Source organism: Amphibalanus amphitrite, unplaced genomic scaffold (assembly GCF_019059575.1).
Source record: "Amphibalanus amphitrite isolate SeventyFive unplaced genomic scaffold, NRLGWU_Aamphi_draft 001400F_arrow, whole genome shotgun sequence".
Lineage (NCBI taxonomy): Eukaryota > Metazoa > Arthropoda > Thecostraca > Balanomorpha > Balanidae > Amphibalanus > Amphibalanus amphitrite.
Genome location: NW_024882893.1, coordinates 22,124 through 47,500, shown reverse-complemented (window position 1 = coordinate 47,500; position 25,377 = coordinate 22,124). Strand labels below are relative to the sequence as shown.

General features: G+C 50.3%; 4 protein-coding genes across 11 annotated transcripts in view; 1 reads left to right on the top strand and 3 right to left on the bottom strand.

Annotated features, from left to right (window-relative positions):
* Positions 1–3,115, bottom strand: part of LOC122372786 (glutamate receptor ionotropic, kainate 4-like) — an 8,871-nt gene extending 5,756 nt beyond the window's left edge. Inside the window, exon 1 of the mRNA XM_043350357.1 lies at positions 1,686–3,115. Within this exon, the coding sequence (XP_043206292.1) occupies positions 1,686–2,662 (977 nt within the window). The 5' untranslated portion in view covers positions 2,663–3,115. The remainder of the gene's footprint in view (positions 1–1,685) is intronic.
* Positions 3,116–3,712: 597 nt separating this feature from the next.
* On the top strand, positions 3,713–5,912 carry LOC122372784 (methyl farnesoate epoxidase-like). Of its 2 annotated transcripts, XM_043350351.1 has the most exons (3): positions 3,765–3,913; positions 3,950–4,063; positions 4,336–5,912. In XM_043350351.1, exons 2-3 carry the CDS (start codon positions 3,979–3,981, stop codon positions 5,730–5,732), a joined length of 1,482 nt encoding a protein of 493 aa, XP_043206286.1. In that variant the 5' UTR covers positions 3,765–3,913; positions 3,950–3,978; the 3' UTR covers positions 5,733–5,912. The 2 variants fall into 2 exon arrangements, with proteins under 2 accessions (XP_043206285.1, XP_043206286.1); XM_043350350.1 differs by having other exon boundaries at positions 3,713–4,063.
* A 607-nt stretch (positions 5,913–6,519) lies between these two features.
* On the bottom strand, positions 6,520–15,512 carry LOC122372785 (ubiquitin carboxyl-terminal hydrolase calypso-like). Of its 4 annotated transcripts, none has more exons than XM_043350353.1 (9): positions 15,375–15,512; positions 11,715–11,811; positions 10,034–10,245; positions 9,743–9,868; positions 9,195–9,399; positions 8,671–8,845; positions 8,031–8,304; positions 7,599–7,720; positions 6,520–6,900 (listed from the first exon to the last, which is right to left on the bottom strand). In XM_043350353.1, exons 2-9 carry the CDS (start codon positions 11,773–11,775, stop codon positions 6,846–6,848), a joined length of 1,230 nt encoding a protein of 409 aa, XP_043206288.1. In that variant the 5' UTR covers positions 11,776–11,811; positions 15,375–15,512; the 3' UTR covers positions 6,520–6,845. The 4 variants fall into 4 exon arrangements, with proteins under 4 accessions (XP_043206288.1, XP_043206287.1, XP_043206289.1 ...); XM_043350352.1 differs by lacking the exon at positions 15,375–15,512 and adding an exon at positions 14,801–14,915; XM_043350354.1 differs by lacking the exon at positions 15,375–15,512 and adding an exon at positions 13,986–14,006.
* Positions 15,513–15,557: 45 nt separating this feature from the next.
* LOC122372783 lies at positions 15,558–25,230 on the bottom strand. 4 transcript variants are annotated; one of them, XM_043350348.1, is made up of 4 exons: positions 25,095–25,230; positions 18,374–20,490; positions 17,543–17,806; positions 15,558–17,031 (listed from the first exon to the last, which is right to left on the bottom strand). In XM_043350348.1, exons 2-4 carry the CDS (start codon positions 20,480–20,482, stop codon positions 16,300–16,302), a joined length of 3,105 nt encoding a protein of 1,034 aa, XP_043206283.1. In that variant the 5' UTR covers positions 20,483–20,490; positions 25,095–25,230; the 3' UTR covers positions 15,558–16,299. The 4 variants fall into 4 exon arrangements, with proteins under 4 accessions (XP_043206283.1, XP_043206284.1, XP_043206282.1 ...); XM_043350349.1 differs by having other exon boundaries at positions 25,151–25,224; XM_043350347.1 differs by lacking the exon at positions 25,095–25,230 and adding an exon at positions 20,806–21,012.
* Positions 25,231–25,377: the final 147 nt, after the last annotated feature.

Sequence of the window (25,377 nt, the reverse complement as noted above, 5' to 3'; positions counted from 1 at the left end):
CCATATGGCATGAGGTGTCTGAAAGGTCCGAGGGCTGGCGTGAGGACGTGACAAGAGCGAGGACTCAGCTACAAAGCATGCTCAGAAATAAGTAGGTGCGATAGCAGTTGATCAAGATATGAAGTTTTATTGTTTGGGTGAAAACGTAATAGATCATAATTTACGCACTTTTGCCTTTCTGGTGAGAGTCTATCTAGAACGCGTGAACATGCCTCGTAAATGTTACGTGGTCACAATGTCACTCGATTCATTCAGTTACCTATTTCGACAGGCTGCAAATGACATGCCGGTAAATGGCAAACAATTTGGTTAGAAAGGTCGAAAAATCAGTAAGTAGTTGGCCCTATCCCACCAGGTCGTCTCGCCATTGATTTTCAACAGCGCATACCCGACAGAAAAGTGGGCTGCTAACGTCATATAGCCATCGACCGGTTGCTGGTGGGGATCGCACGAGTGCAGCGTTTTTCGGCCCTTCTGCACTGTCCGACCGCTCGGCAGGTAAACGGTCGCTGGCTGCTAATATGCAAACATGGGGCTAAGTCACTGTCATATTATTCAGACGCGAAGCTCGCTCATTTGAATCAAGCTTACGGACTTATAAAGTAAGCGTCTTCAGTTCAGTTTTTACGGTAAATCGTGCCCCTGAAAATGCGAATCTATAAGATAAATTTTATTTCAACTTTAAAAGTCATGCACCACAGTCCACATTTATATAATTTTTTAGATGTAGCCTGACCCTGTAGGTACCTACAGCTTCGAAAAATGGACCATTAATTTGGGCAATGGATAATTAACATGTTTGGACATACATGGCGCCAGATTCCGAACGTCCGCTTGGGGGCAGATGTCGCGCCAATTTATTTGTACTCATGGCCGCTAGATGTCTCTTAAATCGAGCGCCGTAATGATGCTGTGCCGCACAACACGACAGCTCCCAGATAAGACCCCTGTTGGCCTGGCCCGTCTTGTCTCACCCGGGCAATAGAAAATTGTGGATTTGGAATTAATGGCCAGAGGAAATACCGACTTGTCCTTAGGAGATATATCTCGTTCCCTAAGACTATATAATACAAGACAAGAATAGATTACAGAGTGCTTTACCTGAATAATTTGATATACCATTTCGTAAAAAAACTATTTGCACATCGCCTTGATCCGTACCAACTTATCCCGTCCGTCTCAGCTATTAGCCGTTTTCACGACGGGCTATCCGGCGAATGCACCTGATTTGACCAAATCTGCACCTAATTTCTTTTACAGCAAATATCTTCATTTTATGAATTTACATATTTCAGTGTTTTAATCGATGATGCTCTCTGATAATATGACAAAACAGGCATATAAGCAATTAGTGCAACCCTAGCTGATAGCTGCTAAGAGACACACTGAACCTGATTTGACCAGATCTGCACCTAATCTGTACCAGATGTGCACCAAATGTGTACCAGATGGCCGTCGTGAAAACGGCTGCAGTCCACTTCTTCATAATGTGTGTGGGTAGGGATGGGATCCCGTGTTTCACTCATCTCAGCTGATTTACCTACAGGATCAATCGCTTACAAGGCTTGTATTTTGAAGAAGAAAAAAAAAACTAGGGTGAAAGGCATTTTCAATGGATCGGTCTAGTTCCGATAGCTCATTTTGAGTAGGCGACTGGCATCAGGGTTCCCCGAGCTTCTACTCACCCCCAGGAGAGGTCGCTGGGCTTCTTAATTCCGTAGGTGAAGTTCCACTTGGCCGCCATCACCTGCAGAGCGTTGAAGTCGATGGAGGGCTGCGGGATCAGCCGGCCGTCCTCGGTCTCCTCATAGTCCACGAACGGTACAAACGGCAGCACCGAACAGGTCAGGCGGTGGCCGTGGAAGTCTGCGAACTGGTCGGCGAAGAGCGGCCGCAGCAGCTGCAGGCCCTGCTCGGGAGACCAGTGGCCGGCGCGCTGCAGCCGCGGCCCGCCAGCGTCACAGTACAGACAGCGCACCGTCACGTGCGCCGTGCCGTCGGCCCGCTCCGAGATGACGGCCACGTTCGGCCGGTCGCGCAGCGGACCGAACAGATCGGCCGCAGGAGCGCCGGTCGTGTCGTGGAGGAGGAAGTACTCGCGCCGGATCACCACCGTCTTCTGCTCCTCGACGGCGCGCAGCGTGCGGCCGATCAGCGAGGAGATGTTGCCCCAGAAGACGTGCGTCAGGCAGGGCAGCCGCAGCACCTCGGCGTAGTAGTTAGTGTTGGGCGGCGGCGCCGGCAACTGACCGGCACCCAGCTCCGACTCGAACTGGAAGTTCATCGAGGAGAACTGGCGTCCGTTGAGGTCGCGGAGCCAGGGCGCGGCGTCTTCATTGGAGAAGGTGAGCACTGAGCAGTCTCCGGTGTGTCGAGCTAGGATCTCCAGCAATGGCGGTACCACGGTGCCGGCGGAGCTGGCTGCCAGGCTCAGCAGTAGGAGCAGCAGCAGCAGCAGCGGCAGCAGGGGCCGTGCTCGCAGAGATGAAGACGTTACCGGTCGCGGGGTGTCTGCTCCGCCTGCGCCTCTCCCGGCCTCTGAGGTATATGGGAGTGAAGAAGGTGCTCGCCGAGGTCTATGAGTTTGGTGAAGGCCGTGTGAGCGCCCACCACAGCTGGAACTGCTTCCAGAATTCACCCGATTCGCCCGGGAGCTACGCATATTTTAAAATTACGGCAACAAGTTACATGGACGGGCAAAATCATGTGAAACAGACCCCCAACAGGAATTTACGCACAGTGCGAGGAATGTTTAGGAACTTTTGCAGCCTAGTGAACATCGTTCCTATTTCGTTTTTCTTCATACTCATGTAATATCACGGAACGGATGATCAAAAGACAACCACCGATATTCCCCAAACTCAATTGTGATGATATCGCCACTCGCTTGCTGTGACGCGATAACACATCCGCCGTGCGACTTCAACGCAACTTTCAAAAACTCCTCACAAATCGCTTGCTATTTCGCTACGATACACCTCTGATAACGAGCATGGGCCAAGCCAGCGTCCGCACTCGCCCCTCGCGGTAAACACCACCCTGTGACCCGGAGTGCCGGCACGACCCCGCCGCCGGACGGTGTCCGACTGACCAGCTCTGCACGGAGCGTCTGCCGACAGTCGGCGAGGTACAGACGGACCGACGACGGGGCGCGCAGACGCGACAACCGCACCGCCTAGACGGAACTGTAGCACCTCGAACCGTGACAGTCCCCGTATCGGACGGGCCTCCCCGTGTGTGTAGAAACCTAGGAACCCTCTAAAGGGAGGTGGTTGTCGAAAACCGATGAGCCCGGCTACCCTTTTCGGAGTTATGTCGATTTTATGCGTGGCGCCAACAAACGAACCGTAGAAGAGGGTGTTAAATGAAGTCACCTAAGCAAACCTCATTGCATGAGCCAGCGGCTGTATACTGCACAGTGCACAGCTCAGAGCTCCATCCCATTCTGCCGGGCGACGGCCCCGTCCCGACCGACGGCGGTATTTACAAACCGCGGCCTTGAGCCCGCAGCTATTCGTGATGCAAATTTCCACAAATAGGGTCCACGAACCGCGCCGGGAAGCTGTCCGAGTCAAAAGGATGCATGACATTAGGAACTGATTCCATGCTCGACTTCGTGTCTGCGAACCAGCCATCAACGATCTTCACTGATAACTGCTCTCTCAGGCCGTTCCGACACTTGACAGTCAGCTGAAGGAGCATTATCGCGATAGCCGACAGCTCTACTGCGCTCGACGCCCACGGCCAGGGAGAGTTCATAGTCGGCACTTCAGTTCATATCGGGCGTGTCGTGCAGGGGTTGTGTGCCTGCCTACTCACATCTCAGTTGCCTGACGACGCCGGTCCTGTGTGGTGGCATCAGCGTTCATAGCTGGTGAAGCCCAGGCCATTGTTACATAACAGGAAAACCAGCCAGCACTTGTGCACATCACTCATCAGGAGCGGCGGTCAGCACTGTGCACATCAGGAGCGGCGGTCATGTGGCTCCCGCTCGTAGCGCTCCTGCTCCTGCTGCTCCTGGTATGGATCAGACGACCGCAGCGGCCCGACCGATTTCCGCCAGGTACGTGGATCGGGGCGTTGTAATAAAACCCACTTCTTCGCCGCATCTTTGTCAATGCAAACGTAGTTCTGACAAATACTTATGTCACGTAAGTAAAGTTTTTCACCACATTCTATCTAAAAAATCACTTTGTTCACAATTGTACCGTCCGTACAGCCAGCGTCGGAGATGGAGAGGGGAGGTCTCTTTAGTGTTTGGGGGAGGGGGGGGGCGAGACTTCTGGGAAAATGACCCTGCATAGACACCTCACGCATTGCTATTTTGCATTGCAGGTCCGGCACCGTTCTTGATTTTCGGTAATATTGACTTCGTCAATGAAACCAGGAAGGGCAACATCAGACCGCTTATTGCCAAGTGCCGAAAAGAGTTTGGTGACATTTTCGGCATTCTGCTGCCTACCGGACAGCGGGCCGTTCACCTGGTCAACTTCGACCTGATCAAGGAGTCGTGCGCGATGCCGGAGTTTTCGGGCAGGCCGTTCCTGTTCTCCGCTCTGGTGCGCACCTATCAGCAGAAGCTGGGCATCATATTCAACGAGGGGCCCACCTGGAAGGAGCACCGTCGCTTCACGCTGAGACACCTGAGAGATCTCGGCTTTGGCAAGCAGTCCATGGAGGGTGTGGTGCTGGATGAATTCGAGAATCTCGCTCAGGAGATGGAGAAAAAGATCGACTCACCGTTGACCATCCACAGCGACCTCTTTAACATCACGGTCCTCAACGTCCTCTGGCAGATGGTGGCCAGCAGAAGGGTCAATCCCGACAGCCCTGACGGAAAAATGCTGCTGAAAATTGTGAACGAGCTGTTCCAGCTGGTGGGCCCGCGCAGTCCGATGAACCTGGCGCCGTGGCTGCGCCACTTTTTCCCCGAGTGGAGCGGGTATGCGCCGCTGGTTCGCCACCGCGATACAACCGTCGCCATGCTGGACAAGGTGGTCGCCGAGCACCAGCAGACGCTGGACCGCTCCAGTCCGCGCGACTTCATCGACGTGTTCCTGATCGAGATGGAGTCGGAAGACGCCGAGGCGCGCCAGTTCAACGCCCGCAACCTCATCATCGTAAGCATGGACCTCTTCTTCGCCGGCATGGAGACCTCGGCTACCATGCTGCACTGGTCCGTCCAGCTGATGGTGATGTACCCGGACGTGCAGACGCGCGTGCAGCAGGAGCTGGATGCTAAGCTGGGCGGCCGGCTGCCCTCCAACGGCGACCGGCCGCAGCTGCCGTACACGGAGGCCACGCTGATGGAGGTGAGCCGGCGGAGCAGCGTGCTGCCGCAGGCCGTGCACAGCACCACCTGCGACACCACGCTGGCCGGCTACAACATCCCCAAGGACACCATGGTGCACATGCACATGCAGGAGGTGCACATGGACCCCGAGTACTGGGGCGACCCGGAGGCCTTCCGTCCGGAGAGGTTCCTCACGGCCGACGGCGCGGTCCGACACGACGAGCGCCTCATCCCGTTCGGCACTGGCAGGAGGTCCTGCCTGGGCGAGACGCTGGCGCGCATGGAGATCTTCATGCTGTTCGCGTGTCTGATACAGCGGTTCCGGTTCGCAGCCGTGCCCGGCCAGAAGCTGTCGCATGACACCGCGTTCGGAGTTGTGCAGACGCCCAAAGAGTTTAGTGTTACCTTCACCAAACGCGATGGCTCACAATCGAGCTAAGTACACTGGAGCAGAAACGGAAGACACGCTCGATGGCACTATGAGCTCTGTGAGCACAGCTTGCTCTTCAAATGTGGTAGCAACCATAGCTCCTCTTAAATCCTACTTCTCATAACCACTAATATGTGCACTACCTGCTATCTTCTCTTTATCTCGTCAAAAATAAATATGGATCCATTAGCGGTAGTACTTCTTGCCACGCCATCCTCGACACTCTGGTTCAAACCAGGATATGGTACCATTCAGCGCAAAATATCGCAAAATAATAAATATAATAATAATGACATTCAGATAAAAACTATGTAACCATGAATGACATCACTTGCATGATTGGTGACCCGTTATAAAGCCACCATATCGACAGTTCGAGCAAGAACATCCTTAGTGTCAAATTTTTCGAAGTTGAGATTTTTATACCATTCGACTCAGCTCGACGAGCTGAGTCGAATGGTATCAGGTATGAACATCTCAATTTCGAAAAATTTGACACTTAGGATGTTCATTGTTCTTGCTCGAGACTGTCGATATAATGAATGATTTTCGACGGACTATCAATGGCCATCTGCAGCCCATCGCTGTGAGGGCGAGGAGCAGAGTTGTACGACGGACATTCTACTAACACTGCCTTGCCGAACCACCCCACTTCCGCGGGTCTTTGGAGAGCCGAAGATCCCCTGAGGTACAGGACTAGAGCGCTATCCATGCATAGCTTTGGCAAATCGATCCAATCCGATTTGTTTCCGTTCTAGACTGTAATGCCTATTACTAAGCTTGTAACAGAACTACAATATCACAGTGCATTTATTATCGCATTCCCCATTTGCTAATGCATGTGATCTTCTCAACACAAACTAAGGTAATGACACACTCAGAGCCGCGATGTCGGGCCAATCTGTCACGTAAGCCAAGACAGACAGATCCTTTCTACAACACTTGTACCGGAACGATGAAAACAAGCTCAAATGTACGACGCGACTATGAATAAAACATTTCAATGAAATGATACTGCGTGATGCGATGGTAATTGTACACTGATCAAACGTGATAACATCATACGTAATGCCAGCTCACGCTCAATTTGCATAGCGAAACACACGAGCTTTCAGACTCCTTTTACTTCCTTTTCCGACCTTTCCGCTTTCCCTTGCAGTCCTGTTTTTCGATGATTCTGCAAAAGAGGAAATGAACAACTTGAGTGATAATCTTAATTATGAGTAATTTACCTAATAAAAAATCGGCCAGCCAAAACAGCCAAGCTCTGCGGCTACCAATTCCACTTAATACAGAATATCTGGCGACACGAATTTCAGCACATCGTAGTGCTAGTGATACAACTGTTTGTCCCCAACCTTTGATTGGTATGGAAACGACGTTGACAAATGAATGGCAAAGTTTGATATTTAGCAAAGACGCTCTCGTCAGTTCATCTCGCACTCTAGAATGATTTATTAATCGCACTCAACTCCTATCATTGGTTCAAACTGCAAACAAAGGAAGCAGTATAGGCAGGGGATTGGAACAACGTGTCTGGGTGGGCCGTGGGGACGGGGTACAGCTGACTACAGAATGATATTTCACTCCTCAGGAGCTATCAGCGGACGGGGTACAGCTGACTACAGAATGATGCTCCACTCCTCAAGAGCTATCAGCTGAGAAGTGAGAGGAACTCTAAATTGTGCCGTTCATTACGCAATCACATTTAAAGCGTGAATAAGGTGTTCACTGCTGTCAACTCGATCCGTGTGATGCGGCACAGCCTACCACTCCAGGCAACTGATTACCTGTGAAAAGTGGAACATCATTTTGTACTCAACTGTACACCGCGTACCCACCGGTACATCTGAGGTATGTACACCGCGTACTCACCGGTACTTGCTGGGGTACATCTGCTGCTGCACCATCTCGCCCAGCAGGCCCTCGGCCGCCAGCATGGACAGGTAGGTGGTGATGAACGGGTCGTAGTCGTGCGTGCGCCGACTCGCCTCCACCTGACGGGCAGTCACAACATAGGATGGACCTCGCACGGAGGCAAGACAGCCAGTGTACGAAACTCAGGAGACAGGCGTTAAAGGACGCATATTTCATTTAACATATACCGCATTTTGGAATGACTATGCAGCATTCCACAGCGATGCACAATGTAAAGTGACATATATGCGAAAGGCATTTCGTGCCACAAATGCCTTAGGGTGTAAGATATCCGAATATGAAGAAATTCTGGTAGCAAACAAAAGACATACGCAGCTAGTTGGCGCGCCACTGACTGTCTCGTTCCACACATCGCTGTGGCGAACTGACCTGGTACTTTTTCCTTTTGTCGAGTTCGTCGCGCAGTCGCTCCTCCAGCGCCCGGGCGTCGTGGTGGAGCGCCGTCTGGACGGCGGCGCGCCGGCCGGCCGGCCACTCGGCCGCCGCCTGGCGCAGCTCCGAGTCGGAGCCGGCGCCGCCCGGCTCGCGCGCCAGGTGCGCCCGCAGCTCGGCCGAGAGCGGCCGCGGCGGCTCGGCGCCCGGCCCGCCGCCGTCGGCCGGAGCCGCCGCGGAGTCCCGCTGACCCAGCCGGTGCAGCCACCAGCTGGCAACAGGCAGGGGTGAGCAGGTCAGGCGCCGCAGCTTATCGGCCAGCGCGGCTCAGCTTACGAAATAAACAAGAAGATGGCACTGGATTGGATAAGGGCAGAGCATTTAACCATGATAATTCGACCCTAATTACGATGATTAACATAGATGACAATGGACAGACAAGAAACAGTTCCCAAAAAGGTTTCGCAAGGAATCCAGAAGTACACATATTATATGCACATCTAATAAAAATCGTAACGCCTGCAGAGTGAAGCACAATAAAACCAAAATAAGTGGCATATATTTAGCAATATACTCGTCATACATAGCCGGCGACCTCTGGCGACCCTACTCCCTCTCTCTCGCTCGCGTTGCTCACATGTCGTCCTTGAGAAGTTTCAGTCGTCGTGTGAGGGTGATGCGTCGGTCCGAGACGACGCTCATCAGGTTGAACCGAATGTCGTGGTAGGGCTGGCCGCTGGTGGCGATACCCAGTCGGTCCGAGATGACACGCCGAAACTTGTCAGTCCACTCCTCGTCGGCACCCCACGGGCCTGGTCGGTCAGGGCGGGATGTCACAGGGAGGCGAACAAGCACGGACAACACGGGAGATACGAAACTTCCCGTCAGGCCTACATCACAACGATAGCATGCGAACTCAATTACGCACAAACAAACAGCTAGGTAGATAAAAAAAAAATCCAAGGGAATAAAAGGAATATCATTTAAGGAATAAATATGCATAGTGCATAAAAAAATATTAACAGTCATACAGAATGGCAACCGTCTCTGACGCTCCCCTGCCTTTAATCAATGGTCAACTAACTAGATTCCAGCCACTCAGTCACAGACTCCCGGCTCGAAGCACATGTCCCCGCTCGGCCGGCCTGCCCGCCGACTCACCGTGGTCGATCGGGCCCGGCTTCAGTCCGTCCAGCTCGAACAGGCGGCCGTTGATGGGTACGTAGCTGACGTAGTGGAATGTCTCGGCGGCCGAGCGGCCCACCGGCAGGCCGACCATGGGCCGCTCCTGCACGCGGTGCGCCTGCTGCGCCGCGTGCGAGTTGTGCGCCCACGCCAGTTCCGCCGTGTTGCCAATCGCCAGACCCTGGAGGGAGAGGGACAGGTCAAGGGTAGGCAATCATCACTGTCACTTGTCTAGGTGCTACTACGAGTATGCTATTTCAAAAATGGTAGACCAGGGACCGTCCACCGTACGCAACCGTGACTTCAGAACCGCCCGCTACCTTGTACCCATCCCATACCCCCACGCCTGCTGCACACATCGCACACACCGCACTCAGCAGTTTGCGGTGCCCGTGAACATCCCTCAGTCCTGCAGATGCCCGATCCTGTACAAACCGCATTTCAAACAAGGATATAGGCAATGAAGCATATTTGACCAATAATATTGCTGACCAATACTAAAAACGACTAGCGTAGAGCCTTACCTTGTTTTCGGGGTTCATGCCCTCCACGTGGTGTTTGAAATTTGTCAGCGTCGGTCCCAGGTCAACGTCGCAGCAGTTGAGCAAGATCGAGACGAGCGCGTGTGTCGCACAGCTATTAGGGACGACCTGCAGCAGAAACCAGCACTTAGAGCGGGATATGATCGGTGGTAGTGCAGGCATTACATACTATCAACATTGTAGTATGATTTCTGTCACAAAACGATAGCTACAGAAATAAGCACTAAAGAACGATCACCTTTGGAGAATATTTCACTCGTCCTTTTCACAAACCTGTTGCGCAAAGAATATGCTGTTGACCTCTTCCTCATCCATGAGGAAGCTGTCCTTGTCGCTGGTCTGCCTGCGGGCGCGGCGCTCCTCCATCCAGCGGAACAGCAGGATGAAGCCGAACGTCTTCTCGTCCGCGGACTTACTGATGTCGTAGATCTCCTCCACCTGGCGACCCTTGACGCCAAAGTCCTCCAGCAGCAGCGTGAACAGCCCTGGACAGTGAACGTGCAACAGAGCTATCATCGCGGGGGACTCACAAAGGGACTTACCGCTTAACCCTCACACTTACAGGGGAGGGGGTCGAACGGAAAACCTCGTTTTTTCGCGAATAACTCGCGAAAAAAAAAACGGCCGATCACGATAAAACTTTCGGCGCCCTCGAGTTGATGAATTTTACATATATTCTGCAACCGTCATGAACCTGATCCAACTGACATTTGACCTATTTCTTGTGACCATGTTTGGCCAGAATCGCGATTCGGCGAATGTCGGCTCACATTATCCGCGCGTTTCCTGTCTTTTTTTTTTGTAAACGTTCAAACATGTGAAATGATGCTGGTTAGTGGTTACATGCGTTATGGTGGGTGTCGAAGTCACGTGAAGGTCAGGTCAAGGTCACTGACCCTTGATGACGGTTCATTTAATGAGTTTTACATGTTTCTATGGTAGTTTTTGGAACTGATTAGTGATTTCGAATTTAGCGCCCACCTGAACATTTACGAAGTAGTTTCGGTGCCTCCGTATTCCGTAACATGTTACGAAGTTGTAAGTAGTGGTTAACGACACCTACAGCTGTGGATAGCTGGCATGACGCCTACTGGTTGACCTGACCTGATCCGACCTGGCCTCAGTGCATGAAGACATCATCTGTGATCAAACCTAACAAAAAATTTGCGATCAGCATCCCGAGAAAACCTATAACAGCCTCACTTTACGAAGGTCCCGATTTTCCCGACTTTCGGGTCAGCGACCTAACCTGAAAGATCAACCAATGACCCAGGACCTTGACATAAGGTATCATCGGCTTCCTCTCGTCATGGGCACGGGGCAACACAATCATTTTTTTCCACGAACCTCTGGCTTGATCAAAGGCCGAACAGCAGGGTATCCAACGGAGCCCCCCCCCCCTATATATAGTACGTATGTTAGACGCAGCTGGCGAGATACAAAAACAGGCGAGGGTTAAGGTTAATTTTCTGTAAATATCTAAAGAACTGAACAGAATAGATATCTTTCAAATTAAAATTAGCCAAACATGACGTCATTTCTAGCCAGTTTATGGAAGGTACCTCCCTAACCACGAGGTGTCAAATTGATGTACAGGAGGATACTGAAAGTTTCAAGCTGATTCATCCAGCAGCTTTGAGGAGATTGTAGAAAAATGGGAGGGGCTCTGTAGAGCTAACATGGCAGGTAAGATCCTCCAAATCATCAGCTGGTGCTGAGGTCAGCCTAATTAACCTGAACCATTGTATTTTAAGCTTTCCAAACCCAAGTGTGACATTTTGCACCACTTGATATGACAGTAGTATGTTCGCACCTACATTTTACCCTGCAACCATTATCTGAATTCATTACCATACCATTCTCTGAAGTTATTGCTGGACAAAGGGAAGATGCACTTAGCAGATGCAATAACATCACAAACTACTACCAAGTACCTAGTGTGGTGTAAACTGACCTGGGTCACTTTCCAACTCCATCCAGCCATCATAGAGATGACTCAATCCCAGCAGCATCATGAACACTGACCACTGAAGTTAAAAATCTCCAGAAACCTGAAAGACAAAGAACAAGTGTAAGTTGATCCTAAAAGTAGGTAAGTCATTTTTTCATCATACTGACAATCACAATATATTTAGAATAGTTAAAACATTTAAATGAAATGATGATTTTCCTATGAATAATAACTGACCAGTGGGGCAGACCCCTACTACCAATGCCCATGTGTAAGGAAGCTGTGAAACATCACTAGGGGCTTGCAAACTATCATCAGGATAAAGTATCACCAGGCTGTGTGCCAACTAAAGGCTGTCAGCCTCTATCAGCAAGAAACATTACCTCTTGGCACTTTGGCAGACCCTCTCAAGTCTCATGCATAGGTAGGGAATTGGGAGTGCAATGCAAGAAACTTGCAATGAGGTTGAAGAATTAGTACAGCCTTTGCCCATTACCTACCTATCATTAGAAAATTTTGATTCTAATCGACCAAGATGAACACACATCAACATCACCTGTCAGTGGCTATTGGGTCTTCATGAGAATGGGAACCCCAGGCCCAGGGTCCAGACCCATTTCTTTTTGCGACCTCAACTTCACCTCAGCTTATGTTATTGGCCTTACGAGGAAGGTGGAGGCTAAGGCAGCATTAGTATATATTGTGGTAGCATTTTAGGACTTAATTCAAAACTGTTTTAATGAAGTAAGGTAAAATATGTCAGAACATTCAGTACCGTAAAATGGGGTGTTAAGGGACAGTTTTGAGGTGTTTTGTTATATTACACTAGAAGGGTTGGAGATAGAAGCATCAAATTGTCAGCATTTTATGTGGAATTTGGTGCTTTACATGCCTGCCACATTTAAGTTTTTAAGATTTATACCTGCATATTATTTTTTATTATTTTTCATCACTGTCCCTTAGCACCCCAATGTGGGGTGTTAAGGGACACCTATATTATTCCAAGAAATGGTCATCAAATGCCCACAATTGGGGTGTGTAAGGGCACACAATTTATTTATTGAAATGTTTTGCATATTCTGTCACAAAACAAGTCAGGTTCATTCACCACTAATGACCTTTTTAGCCAATTACGTATAATGCAGTTTATGCTTATGGAAAATGTTCTAATTATAAGGTAAACAGAACCAAAAAGTAATCTTCTGTCATCAATAAAAACCCATGTTGAAGCTTGTCACTTGTCATTATGTTGCCCTCTTTGTTTTAGCTTTTTTATGATGACATCACATTTACTTACATCAGTCTCCATTGACCCATCATTGTAAAAGAGAGTGTTGAGATGTTTTGTTACATAACTTAAGATGTGTTAGAGATAAAAGCATGAACTTGCCAGCATTTTATGTGGAATTTGGTGTTTTCCATGCCTACTTAATTAAATTATATTTAGATATTATTTTTTATTTTTTCTTCCCTGTTCCTTAGCACCCCACATCCACCTCAAAATATGCATGTATCCGGAAAAGAGGAAGAGGATGATGAATGAATGGGTGGATTTGCACAAGTTTTTCAGGAAACATGTGCAATACATGTGACAATACACCTATGCATTCATTTTCCCTGTACACCCACTAGTTTATGTGGTACACACAGAGTTTTGGTGATGTTTCAATTTTGTGAAAATGTAGCATGATTTTCAAATCCATTTTTGAACCAAATCACTTGCATGAAAAACCATACCATTTTCTCCTATGGTCAAGAGCAAAACAGTGTCAACTACCACACTGAAGTTTTTATTGAACCTTCTCAAATTAGGAAGTTAATATGACTCAAAGTTTTTCCCATGCAACTGTCCCTTAACACCCCACTGTCCCTTAACACCCCATTTTACGGTATTAGTAGAGCAGACATCACATGTAGGTTTTCAGACCACGGAGAGGCGCCATGCGGCTATACCCGGAAATGCTTCTTTCTAACCAAACCAAACCAAAGTCAAACCAAAACAAACCTAACCTGACGACTGACGTAACCTTCAACCTGAAAATAACCTACAAACCTACAAACTTTAAACCTACAACACCTCTCCTTTCTTGGAAAACCTTTATTATGTCTGCTCTGCTAAAACCAATTGAAACTGATTACTGAAACAGAAAGGAAAAATCTGACATTTTTTGCAATTACCAATCTGCTATTTCTTTCGTCTAGCGCTTAAATGGGTATGCATGACATAAACGAACTTGAATTTAACTGCTGATCCAATGCATCATAATTCATTACGAAGGCAAGGCCTGTAACAATGACAACGGCAATGCCTTGGCCTGTATCAATATCGATCAAAGGATTAAAGGAAGACTGCCACCTTCAAAAAGTTTTCTCAGATCGGCCTATGATTTATTCCCTGGACAAAACAAAATTTTAGAATTCACCTGACAGAGTATCATCACGTGAATCGCGAAAAAAATTGTCGATTATCATACAATTATCAATCTTACAATTATCTTACAATTATCAATCTAGCGACAATGTTTACACATCACTAGACTTCAAGGTCATAAGATTATTACATTTTATTTGAAAAAGTAAGGTATTTTATGATTTACTAATATATGATTTCATAAGAAATTGGCCATGTTTAATTTATTTTGCATTTAAGTTCGTAAAACATTTAAAAATCATGGCTCATTTGGAATGGGTCTGGCCCATGTTAAACCCCATTTCCCACACTTTTTTGGAAAAAATGAACTACTAAATATATAAGTTTAACTTTTATTTTGACTCTCCAAAATTCTTCTCTGATCTCGAAACAATCAAAGTTTTGACATATATTTACCAAAAGATAAGAAAATTCATGTTTCAAAGTTATCGATAAACAGTAGAGATGTCGGTTTTCTTGGATTAAAAAAATGGCATCAAACTGAACTTTGGTCTCCGATTTCTCGCAAACGGGTCCGAATTTCGGAAAACCGACTTCAGTCTGGGACAGTCTGGGACATAGGTGGCTAAACTCTAGTGAAAACCGTTTTGTGGAAAAAAGGTGGCAGTCTACCTTTAAGGTTTTGATAGACAAAAATGTAAGAATTCTCAATGCTTACCGGTAAATCATGAAACTGCTAACATTATTCATCAACTCTTCACATAAAATTAAAAATGCAAAAGCTATCAAGCGAGCCCAAACAAGCAGCAGATCGTTGCGCGCGCGGCGCGCGAAACTGAAACTGCATGCATCAAGGATGCAAGAAATAACAATATGAAGTATTTGAAGCGCTGAAATTGTGCTCAACAGAAAGTGACGTAAAAAATGCTTATTTTTATTTTTCTCGCGGCTGCCACCAGCCCTGGCCACCAGCGGCCCAGCCAGGGTATATAGAACGCCTTACCACCAGCCAGCACCAGCATCCAGCGGTACGGTTATCTATAGGAATCTTGGGTATGGTATGGTATGATGAGAAAATATAAATGCCCTATAAACTAAAGCATATTAGCCGGTGTTACCGATGCTGAAAGCAATTGCATGAATGAAGGAGAACCTTTCTTTCTTTTTCATCCATGGCAATTGGGTATGAATGATGCAGCACCACTGTTCCCATTCCCATATTTAGGTACATTATCCTAGTCAAATCCTTTTCCTTACCGCTAGGCGCTAACCCTCTGATCCGGGCCGATCACCTTTATCCGACGAGACGGACAGCTCGCAGGCCGTGCTGATCGCTCTCCGATTGTGCCAGCTATCCAGTGACAGAGATAGACTTCCACTGCAACTTATAATTAACTCCCCTTTCGCCACACCCAACGCAACTACCCACGCCATCTCGACTTTCACTGCCACCAAGCGTGAAAATGGTTTTCAACTTTCTTACAAGTTTATTCCCGAATAGATGACACTCGATCCCTCCTGAAAAAAATTGGGATCTTCCAAACGTAAGTCCATGTTCATCAGCCGAAGCAAGTATACCCAGCTGCAACGTGTCGCTTTACACTATCTAAATTCTAAAATACAACATGAGCATTTCACTGACGCTGGTCAGTCCAACGGCTTATTTATATTCGCGAATCTGCTGCTGGTAGACAGTCATTCACTGCTTCCCCAATATGCTGCTACTAGCACGAAATTTAAGTTGACCGACATATTCGGACATAAAACTCAGACTCATTAGAGCCTCTTTGAGCCCATATTGAGTTTAAAAAAGACGAAATAAAGGGTAACATTATGCTTTGATCCTCACCTTGGGGTGACAGGAAACAACGTGTTTTTGGCTTATGTTATCAAATCTTGGAATGAATTTGGGCTAAAACTAGTCTGGGCTTAGTGCGAGCTACCTTTAACTTCATGCCAGTAACAGCATTTTCGAAAACGGCGAATGTATGTCTACCAGCAGGAAGCAGCGGATTCGCGAATATCGATCAGCTGCTAGATTGACCAGCACATAAGGCGTATTCTTTATCCAACACACTCTTCACAGCCGTATCAGGCAGAGATCTATAAGTACGCCCGTCCCCGGAACGCTTGGCTCAACTAACTCAGATAAGGCTCAGCCACGCAGGGCTACCACAGGCACCGCGCTCACCCGTGCCCTGGCACTGCGCTCGCCCTTCAACCCTCCACGATCCCCGCCAGCACCGTGTCGACCACCATGTAGCGGCGGTGCGACTCGTCGAGAGGCAGCAGCCCCACCTCGCCGGTGAGGCCCGAGCGGGTCGCCTCCATGAGGGCCATCACGCGCTGGTGCACCACCCTCAGCGAGGTGACGGTCACGGTGGTGCCGAGGAGCTGCTCGGCCGCCTCCCCGGCCAGCAGCGCGTGCAGCGGCTCGCCGCGGCCGCCGATGGCGTGCAGCTCCAGCGGCAGCGCCACACCGAGCGGCATCTCGGCGCGGCAGCGCACGCACCTATAGATCGGCTCCAGGTCCTCGTTGAGGTCCGTTTGGTCGGGCAGCGCGGCGCCCAGGTACTGCGTGATGCACTCTGGCTGCATACAGTTGGCCATCAGCAGCGGCCGCAGGCTCTGCGGCGAGGAGTAGGGCACGCACCAGCGCACCGCGCACCGGGTGCGGAACGTGCGCTCCGCCGGCTGGGCGGCCGCGTCCTCGAACGGCACCGGCGACAGGAAGGCGGCCGCCGTCAGCGCGTGCCGCCCGTCCGGCGACTGCGGCGGCGTGGCGAACCGCTCGCTGGCCGGCACCGAGGACGTCGGGCTGTCGAGCGCGACGGCCGGCGGGTCCGCCGTCTGACTGACCGCCGGCGGGTCCGCCGTCTCGCTGACCGCCGGCAGGTCGGAGGGTGTGTCGGTGAACTCCATGCTCTCTTGCTGAACCGGGTACAAGATCTGTAGGTCAGGGAAGAGGAGCGTCAGTCTGAGATTTGCTACATAATTTGATCGCATGGCAATTGGTAAAGCATATCAATGTACATGCTTTACGTACGGGCTTAAAAACGTTTCCCATCATAAGCAAAGAAATTTCATTACGAACAATGGCGGACACAGAAAGGCGGCCTTGAACGCTACGGGGGGGGGGGGGGGGGTGCATACACCAAAAAGCTTCTCCAATTTCCAAACACTCCTTCAGATTTCGATTCCTTACACATTGCTGTGCAGTTTAAAATAAACCTTTCCTCAAAAAGTTGTTTTATTTTCTTTGGATTTTCGAAGAAGCGTAAATTTTCGTCGATTTCGGACGCCACGGGGATGACGAAATTTTCTCAAAATGCCCCCCTCCCCCACCCCTGAGTTTACCGGTGATTATGAACTGAGGAAACATTTTAAACTAGGGGTCACACGAGCGAATATGACTGAGTAGAAATGTTGCCTGCACCTACAGACTCGTACAGTTACTCACAGACTCGGCTTGGCTGGCGGATTCGCTCTGGCTGCCCCCCGTCTTGGTTTCGGCCCGGTTGCTCTCGATGTCGACCCGACTGGTCTCAGTGTCGGCCACAGGCTGCTGGGGACAGGGCGCCCGCTGTTCAGGCGCGGGGGAAGGCGGGGTCTGACTCTCGACCGGCGGCGGCGCCTGCTCCCCGTCCGCAGCGGGGTTCGAGGCAGCCATGGCCTCAGATGCCTCAGTGACCTCCATGCTCTCTTGCTGATCCGGGTGCCAGCTCTGTCGGACAGGGAAAAGGCGCGTCCACAGTAAGATTCTCTACATAATTTGATCGCATGGTAAAGCATGCTACCAAGTACAAAGTATGGAGTTGAAAAAGCATTTCTGTTCATAAGGAAGGCTTTTGAACCAGGTAGTGTCAATCCCCAGCAGCTCGTTTTTTTTTTTTCTCAAGAAAATTGGCAATTAATGGAAGGAAAGAGTTGAGTCGGTAGTTGAACGGATTGGCAGGAAAACGGAATTGTAATTAGGGTGGACAAAGTTTCCATGTGGCAGGGATATCGGTGGATGAGTGCAGGAATTGACGAGTTGGGATAGCATGTAACCGATGGAATTGAAAAAGTTTAAAAATAAGAACGAATAGTCCAATAGTGCCTCGATTAGGTGAAGTACGCACTGATGAAATGATCTGATCAGGGGTGCTAAAACTGACTATGCACAGACGCAGCGCGCAAGCCCCTACTCTATGGAGGCAAGCAGGAAGTCGCGAGGGCGTAACCCGGGACAGAAGGTCCGCGGCGGGCCGGGGACCAACACTCACAAAGAAGCGCAGTAGCAGTTACTCACAGACTCGGTCCGGCTGGGTCCCGTCTGGGTCTGGCAGGTCCCGGTCCCGGTTTCTATCCGGTTGTTCTCAGTCTCGACCCGACTGGCTGCGGTGCCGGCCGCCGGCTGCTGAGGACAGGTCTCAGGTGCAGGGGCCGCCGGGGTCTGACTTTCCACCGGCGGCGGCGCCTGCTCTCTGTCAGCGGCGGGATTCGAGGCAGCCATAGCCTCCAGACGCAGGCGTATGTCGGACACATCGTCCGAGTCCAGTTGCAGCGGCCGCACTAACGGTTCGTCGGCACGCTTCAGCGACAGTGACATGGCCAACAGAGCGGTGTCCTCATCCTGCAGCACGTCGATCACACGCACCCGGAACAGCTGCACGAACCGGGCGCCGGCCTGGTGCAGCTCGCGCAGGAGGCCGGCACACCGGCGGTCCGACACGAGCACCGGCACGCGGTCGGCTAGCTCACGGAACACCTGTGTCTCCGACTCGGAGGGACTGCTGGGCATCGGAGCGTCCGGGTCGTCGTCCGGGTCATCCGGGCGGGGCTCGAGGCACGGCAGCGGACAGCGCGTGCCATCCTCAACACGGGCGAACAGCCGGCCGCCGATCTCATCCAGTGCCATCAGCTTGCATTTGATGTTGTACAGGCCGGGGCGGACGAGGTCTCCGATTTGGGCGTCCTTGGCGCGGCTGATCCGCTCCTGGTGTGAGTGCTCCAGTGCCCACCAGCGGCGCAGCCACTCTAGCCGGCGCCGCTCGGCGTCCGTCACCGTCGGCGGCGGGATGGCGGCGCCCAGCGGGGTCGCCGGATCGTGCAGCTCGCCCGAGAACACGGTCAGCGCCGCGCCGCGGAACACCCGCCCGTCCGGCCGGTTGCCATGTTTCTCGACCTTGACGTGTCGCGCGCGGAGGATGTTGCCCACCCGCAGGCCGTGGTCGCCGTCAGGCAGTGGCAGATCAGCCGGACTCTGGACAAAGCCGAACACGACAAAGTCGCTGCGAGGCGCGTCCTCGGCACAACAGGAAGGGTCCTTGATTACGACCATCACCATATACGAGCGTTGCGTGCGGCGAGGCGGCTGCGGCACGCCGACAATCACGCCCATCAGGTTAGGTCGCTGGTTGAGGCCCGGATCGTTGCGGCCTATGTCCATCAACAGAGTGTATGTGTCGGAAGGATCGCTCGCCGGCACACTGTTCATGAACACCGCCGCCTGGCTTTGCGTGCTGTCCTCCGATGTATCCATCAACTCTTCGACGGCGGTCGGCGGCGCCGGCGCCTCTGCTGCCTGTGGTTCAACAACGGGCGAGTCCGGCCTAGCCGGCTGGTCGGCGGTGCCAGAGTAGGCGGCGCGGGGTGGTGTGCTGGTGAACGCCGGCGTGCCGGCCGCGCCCGGCTCCTGGGCACTGACGGCGGGCTGCCGGGGACTGACGGTGGGCTGCCGGGGACTGACGGCGGGCTGCCGGGGGCTGACGGTGGGCTGTTGAGGACTGACGGCGGGCTGCCGAGAACTGCTTCTGCCGGCCGCGCCCGGCTCCTGGGCACTAGCGGCGGGCTGCCGGGGACTGATGGCGGTCTGTTGGGCACTTGCAGCGGCGGGCTGTCGGGGACTGGCGGGGGGCTGCCGGGGACTGGCGGTGGGCTGTTGGGGACTTGCGGTGGGCTTACGAGGACTGACAACGCGCTGCCGGGGACTGGGGGCGGCAGCCGGTGCCCCACGTCCGCAGTGCGCGCAGCCTCCGCGTCCGGTCACACTGATCCAAATCAGCCGTGCCCCGTCGCCGGGCCCCAGCTCAGCGCGGATGCAGCTAATCTCCGGGCACACGTCATCATCCTTCCAGACAAACTCGACTGATCGGTAGAGGCACAGGATGTCTCCCGCGTGCACCTTACCATCCACTCGTTTTCCCATTGTTCCCAAAATAAAGCAGCTCATTGGGAGCCCTTCCAATGACCCATCCATCCTTACTTTTCGGATAAAAAGTGTCTTGATCTTTGTCTTCTTATTAAAGGGAGATGTCGATATCACTACTGCGAGTGTCCAAGGTTCATCACTCCAGAGCTGCGACAAATCTGACATGCATTTCCTCAAACAACATACTGCTTTGTAATCTTCTTCCATCGTTGAGCCTGAAAAGGGCAGTTTGGTGTGATTAGAATAACATAAAGTCAGCAGCCTACAGCTGTCATCAAGTAATGAACTGAACGATTTCTTTGAAAGGCCGAGATATTGATAAGGGTGTCATCTCTCATGAGACACGATGCATGAGATATATTGCATATTTAGATCTTATTGCATTGGGCGCGGGTTAAAGGTCACATGTGACATGAGGTCAGGTCCGGTCACGCTTCCTCACCATTTAACGTAAATGGGGGAAACATGGAAACAGCGCCGGGAATGACCTAAGGCTGTCTCAAGCATACCAATCATGATTTCATACGCACCTTGCAAGTTCCGATGCTTCGCTTTTGCATTGTCGACCTAGCGTCACGTCATTTACGATGTTCCTAAGGTCATATGAGTTTTTCGTCAATAACTCCGTCAAATTGAGCTAGCGAGTCTGGAAAGCAATTCCTGGATTTGGAAAACCTGCTGAATCGAATGATGTGCTATATGACCTCCTTCGACTATCTTCGTGACCTGGGGCGCTCTGACCTGACCTTGACCCGAGGTGAACACCTTAGGCTGACCTCAATAGAACAAAAAGTATTCCATTCGAGACTCGAGTTCGACGCGCCTGAGCATGAAGAACACAATGGTGCCAAATTCGCGACTCTGCCACCATTTATGGCAAAACTAAAACCGAACCAGAGCCTTGGACTACTTGATCTGACCTTAGAGGTCATCGGCTGGCGGTTGGCCGGAGACCTTGAAATCGGGCACTTATCGCTGTGTCCCGTAACGGCGTACACGTTCGCTTTTTCTTCGAGGCTCTAGCTCAATTAGGGACGAAATGGCGAAGTGGGCCACACCAACCCCCCCCCCCCCTCGTCCAGGGCGTCATCTAAGCCAGCAATTTGGTTTGACTCAAATCCGTTTAGCCCCGGTAACCCCCGCATGCGAGAGCGCACCTGTTTATACATTTTTTTTCTACACATGCTGTGAAAATTTCAGACCGAGGTCGCTCAAGGTCAAGTCACCAGGTAACTTAAAGTGACCTCACCTCATAAAAAGTTTCAATGTCCGCCATAGCTACACCGGACACCGAGTGACCCATCGCTTTGAAACTTTCAGCGACCGATAAGAGCAACAATATGAATAAAATTTATACCTCGGAATTTCGATACCTACCGGGCGCCTAAGGTTAGGTCAATTTGCGACATGCCAAATAAAGTCAATGGGAGAAAATTGAAATGCGCCTCTTTTGGACGCACGTCGTTCTTAACACTCTCAAACATCGTTTTACAGGTAAACATGCCACACTAAGTCGATAAATTGCACCCGTGGGCCGTAAACCCTCGTTGTGCCCCTAAGGTCATCTCAGGTCATAACAGGTCCCCAGCAGTTTTTTTACAATAACTTTAAATAAAGACATGCTACCAGGACTGCAGAGTCGAAGAATTTTCGGTGACCCTGACTCCGACTCCAACTTCAAAAAACCAACTCCGACTCCGACTTCAGGCATAACTGTCGACTCAGACTCCGACTCCAACTTCGACTCTGCATCCCTGCCAAGTCTGAGGAGTCGATGGATTTTCGGTGACTCCGACTTCGACTCTGGCTCCTGCTTCTAAAATCGACTCTGACTCCGACTCCGACTCCGGTCAGACCTGTCGACTCCGGCCGACTCCAACTCCGCAGCCCTGCATGGTCAGGTCAAATACCTATTGTCAAAATATACCTGTTCGCTGTTCGTAATACCACTCACACAAACTTGTGACATCTTTCAAAATTGTTAGTTTCTCACAAGCTCTTCCCGGCGTACTCCCGGTCGAGAGTGAGAGGCGCGCGACAGGAGACGCCTGGCTGGGCGCCGCTCATGGATAGATCGTGGGATGAGTCTCCGACCCGTCTGGTCACGGCGAAACTTAGCAGGGAGGGTTCAGAGCACCTCGACGGCGGCCGAACGCCAGCGGAGCGCCGTAACTAATGGGTGTGACACTGTGTCAACAAACGCCGCTGAGTGACGGGCGGAGGGGACCGTCGAAACGCGCGGGCCATACAGCCAGAGACATCTCTCGGCGATTTTATGAACTAGCTGTGCAATGACTTTCAAATGAATAGAACTGCATAGTGATGCATGCAATGATGATTCACTCTACAGGATTGTGTAGAGAATCGATGTCTTTATGATTCCTAGCAGCCACATTTTTGAAATTGTTGTCATGGCTTTCATGCAATGCACTGCAAGATGAAAATTGTATCATGCAAAACATAGTACAAAATTTGAAAAAAGGCTTGCTAGGAAATGTTTTCCTTGACTTCGTCAGTCCAAAACTGCAAACATCACAGTCGTACGACAATCCGTTATTGAGTTCTATTCGTTTGAAATTTTGATTTTGCAATATGTTTGTCTAAATTGCTCAGTATATGTGGATTGCAGAACAACGGTAACCACTCTGTGATGACGAGGTTAACGTCCTTCATAACATATCCAAAAACGAAGGCAATCGAAGCAACGATGCTCTAGATATTTGCGAAAAACGTTTCTCATAGCGTTACGCGTGAAACGCACCCTTAACGACGAAAACACCTCAGATGTGTTCAGCTCGACAAAAGGGCATGAAATGGTCAGTATGGCCGAAATGCCCAAAATTCAAAAATCAATCAATCAATCAAGCTCGACAATACAGATCAATTGATTACTGATATGTATCATGATCTTTTCCGGTCAGGTCATGACCTTAACCTGCGGTCAAGTTTTCCAAATGACCTTTCAAGATCAAGTTATAGTACATTCGACGCATCTCAACAAGAGGAACACAATTGGCAAACGTAATGTTGTGACTCAATCGAGTCAAAAGTTATTGCAGAAAAAGTTTTGGAAACCTGCTATTTTATAGGTTTTACCCTCTGGAGTCTAGAAACTAAGCCATGGTCGATGAGCCGGCTCACCGAACTGTTCAAAGATGGCCTTGGACATGTTCAGCAGAAGTTTTCGGCTGGAGACGTGGCTTAGTGGGCTTCAGCTTCAGAGACCTCAGTTACTGATGGATTGTCGACTTGGAGACTGGCTTACTGTTGGCAATCAGCCTCATTGCCAGTTTCATTGCGGATAAGCCCGTCTTTAGCTCCGCACTTCGCGATGACGATTTACGCTACCCGGCTACCGGATTAAGCCTTCCTGCCGCGACCTAGCTTGTTCTCAGGCGTCTATCCGCTTCTGTCGCGTGACAACCAGCACCAAATCGTGCGGCAGCCGGCAACTCATACCAAGTGCCTCGGCGACCTGGCCGTGGGTCATGCCGCCGGCAACCATGCCGACTGCCCCGCTGCGGGATGATTTGCTCTGCAGTTTTGCCATGCTGGACAACTGGTCCGCGCGAGCTGGGTACTGCCCCGAAAATGACCTCCGTACAGTCAGTCTTAAAAGTACCGTGCAACAGTGCGGTGGATCCATCAAGCCTGACCGAGGAAGGGCCTGCTATAATTTGAAACTCACCGAACCAATTGACCTGGGGAATGGAGAGGATGTTATATACACCCCTTGACCAGTCAGGGTTACAAAAATTCAAAGGTCGCGTGATTTGAATGTAGCCAATATGGTCTGGGAGCAAGTACCGGCAAAATTTTATTAATATTGCACCGTAGAAAGCAAAATAAAGGTTGTGGGAGGGTGACATTCATTTTAGGACACCCTGTCTGTATACTAAAAGTGTATTACACTTCACCAGCCCAGCCAGCCATACCAAATGGGGCCCACATGGGCTAGAAGTGGGGAATCTGGGCAAATGTGGGCTGGGCTACATCTGGGCATGTCATGGGCTTCCAAGTTCCAACTGGGTCCCAGATGGGCTAAATGGGCTAACTTAACATGCTGGACTTCAGTGCATTTCGAACACGAGATGGCGGGCGCAAACACCCTTGTCTGCGCCAAATGGAGTTGGCGCCTCCACGTTTTTAAACTCAGAATGAGACAATCTGCAGCCACAGCAGCATGCTCGCAGCCCGCTGGTAAAAAAATTGCGACTAAGGGCCTGTTCCAGCGCCTCCAGTAAAAATTCTTGACTGGAGGCTCTACCAGAGGTTTCACTGGAAGCGCTGGAACGCAATCTGGAGATTTCTGGAGATTGGCATCACAGATACCAAAAGAATGACGATTGTTCTCTCTTGAAACGCAAAATTGTTTTCAATTTTATTAAGAATGATTAACAAAATTATAACAATGTAATTTTCTTTACATTGAAGTTGTAAAATAATCAGTCAAGAGTCCTTTGTTTACATTCGTGATTGTCACATGTGCGCCATAATTGTAGACCAGAGCCTCCAGAGAAATTGGGACCTCCCAACTCTCTGGAGGCTACTGGAGGTTTCTGGAGCTTTGGCGAGAGCTTTCTGGAGCTTTCTGGAGGCGCTGGAACGCTCTCTGGAGGATTCTAGAGCTTTCTGGAGCTTTCTGGAGGTTTCTGGAGGCGCTGGAACAGGCCCTAAACAGCAAACTAAACAGCGCCAGGGTTTTCGCCAAATTGTGGCCGCCCTGCATTGAAAAAATTCAGCTGCCGCCATGCAATGCACTGAACTCGGCACATGCGAAGTGCACATACTCAATACTCAATAGAACAAATGCACGTACTCAATAGGCGATGACAAGGCGATGTAAGTACCAACAAATTTGAATCTTTGAATTACAAACAAATGCATATGCCTTGCATATGCCATGCGCACGACGCATCGCATGCGGCATGCCTTTGCTGCATGCGTTGAACAACGCTGGCTAGATATATTATGACGTCATAGGTATCAAATCATTAAATTTCACAAAAAGGCTTTAAAATTTATGTTGCAAGGATATATGATGCTTGACTTATTTTATGTTTTTTTTTCGAACAAAGAAAAGCATAAAATTTTTTGTAGAA

Coding starts and splice junctions, on each gene's coding strand:
- LOC122372784 (XM_043350350.1), top strand. CDS start 3,979: ATGTGGCTCCCGCTCGTAGCGCTCCTGCTCCTGCTGCTCCTGGTATGG. Junction 4,064..4,335: donor GCCCGACCGATTTCCGCCAG/GTACGTGGATCG, acceptor TTTGCATTGCAG/GTCCGGCACCGTTCTTGATT.
- LOC122372785 (XM_043350353.1), bottom strand. CDS start 11,775: ATGATGCTGCTGGGATTGAGTCATCTCTATGATGGCTGGATGGAGTTG. Junction 10,246..11,714: donor GGAGTTGGAAAGTGACCCAG/GTCAGTTTACAC, acceptor TTCACTGTCCAG/GGCTGTTCACGCTGCTGCTG. Junction 7,721..8,030: donor ACAAAAGGAAAAAGTACCAG/GTCAGTTCGCCA, acceptor ACTGCCCGTCAG/GTGGAGGCGAGTCGGCGCAC.
- LOC122372783 (XM_043350349.1), bottom strand. CDS start 25,205: ATGCCGCATGCGATGCGTCGTGCGCATGGCATATGCAAGGCATATGCA. Junction 20,491..25,150: donor CAAGGCATATGCATTTGTTT/GTAATTCAAAGA, acceptor TGCCCTTTTCAG/GCTCAACGATGGAAGAAGAT. Junction 17,807..18,373: donor GACCCAGCCGGACCGAGTCT/GTGAGTAACTGC, acceptor CCTGTCCGACAG/AGCTGGCACCCGGATCAGCA.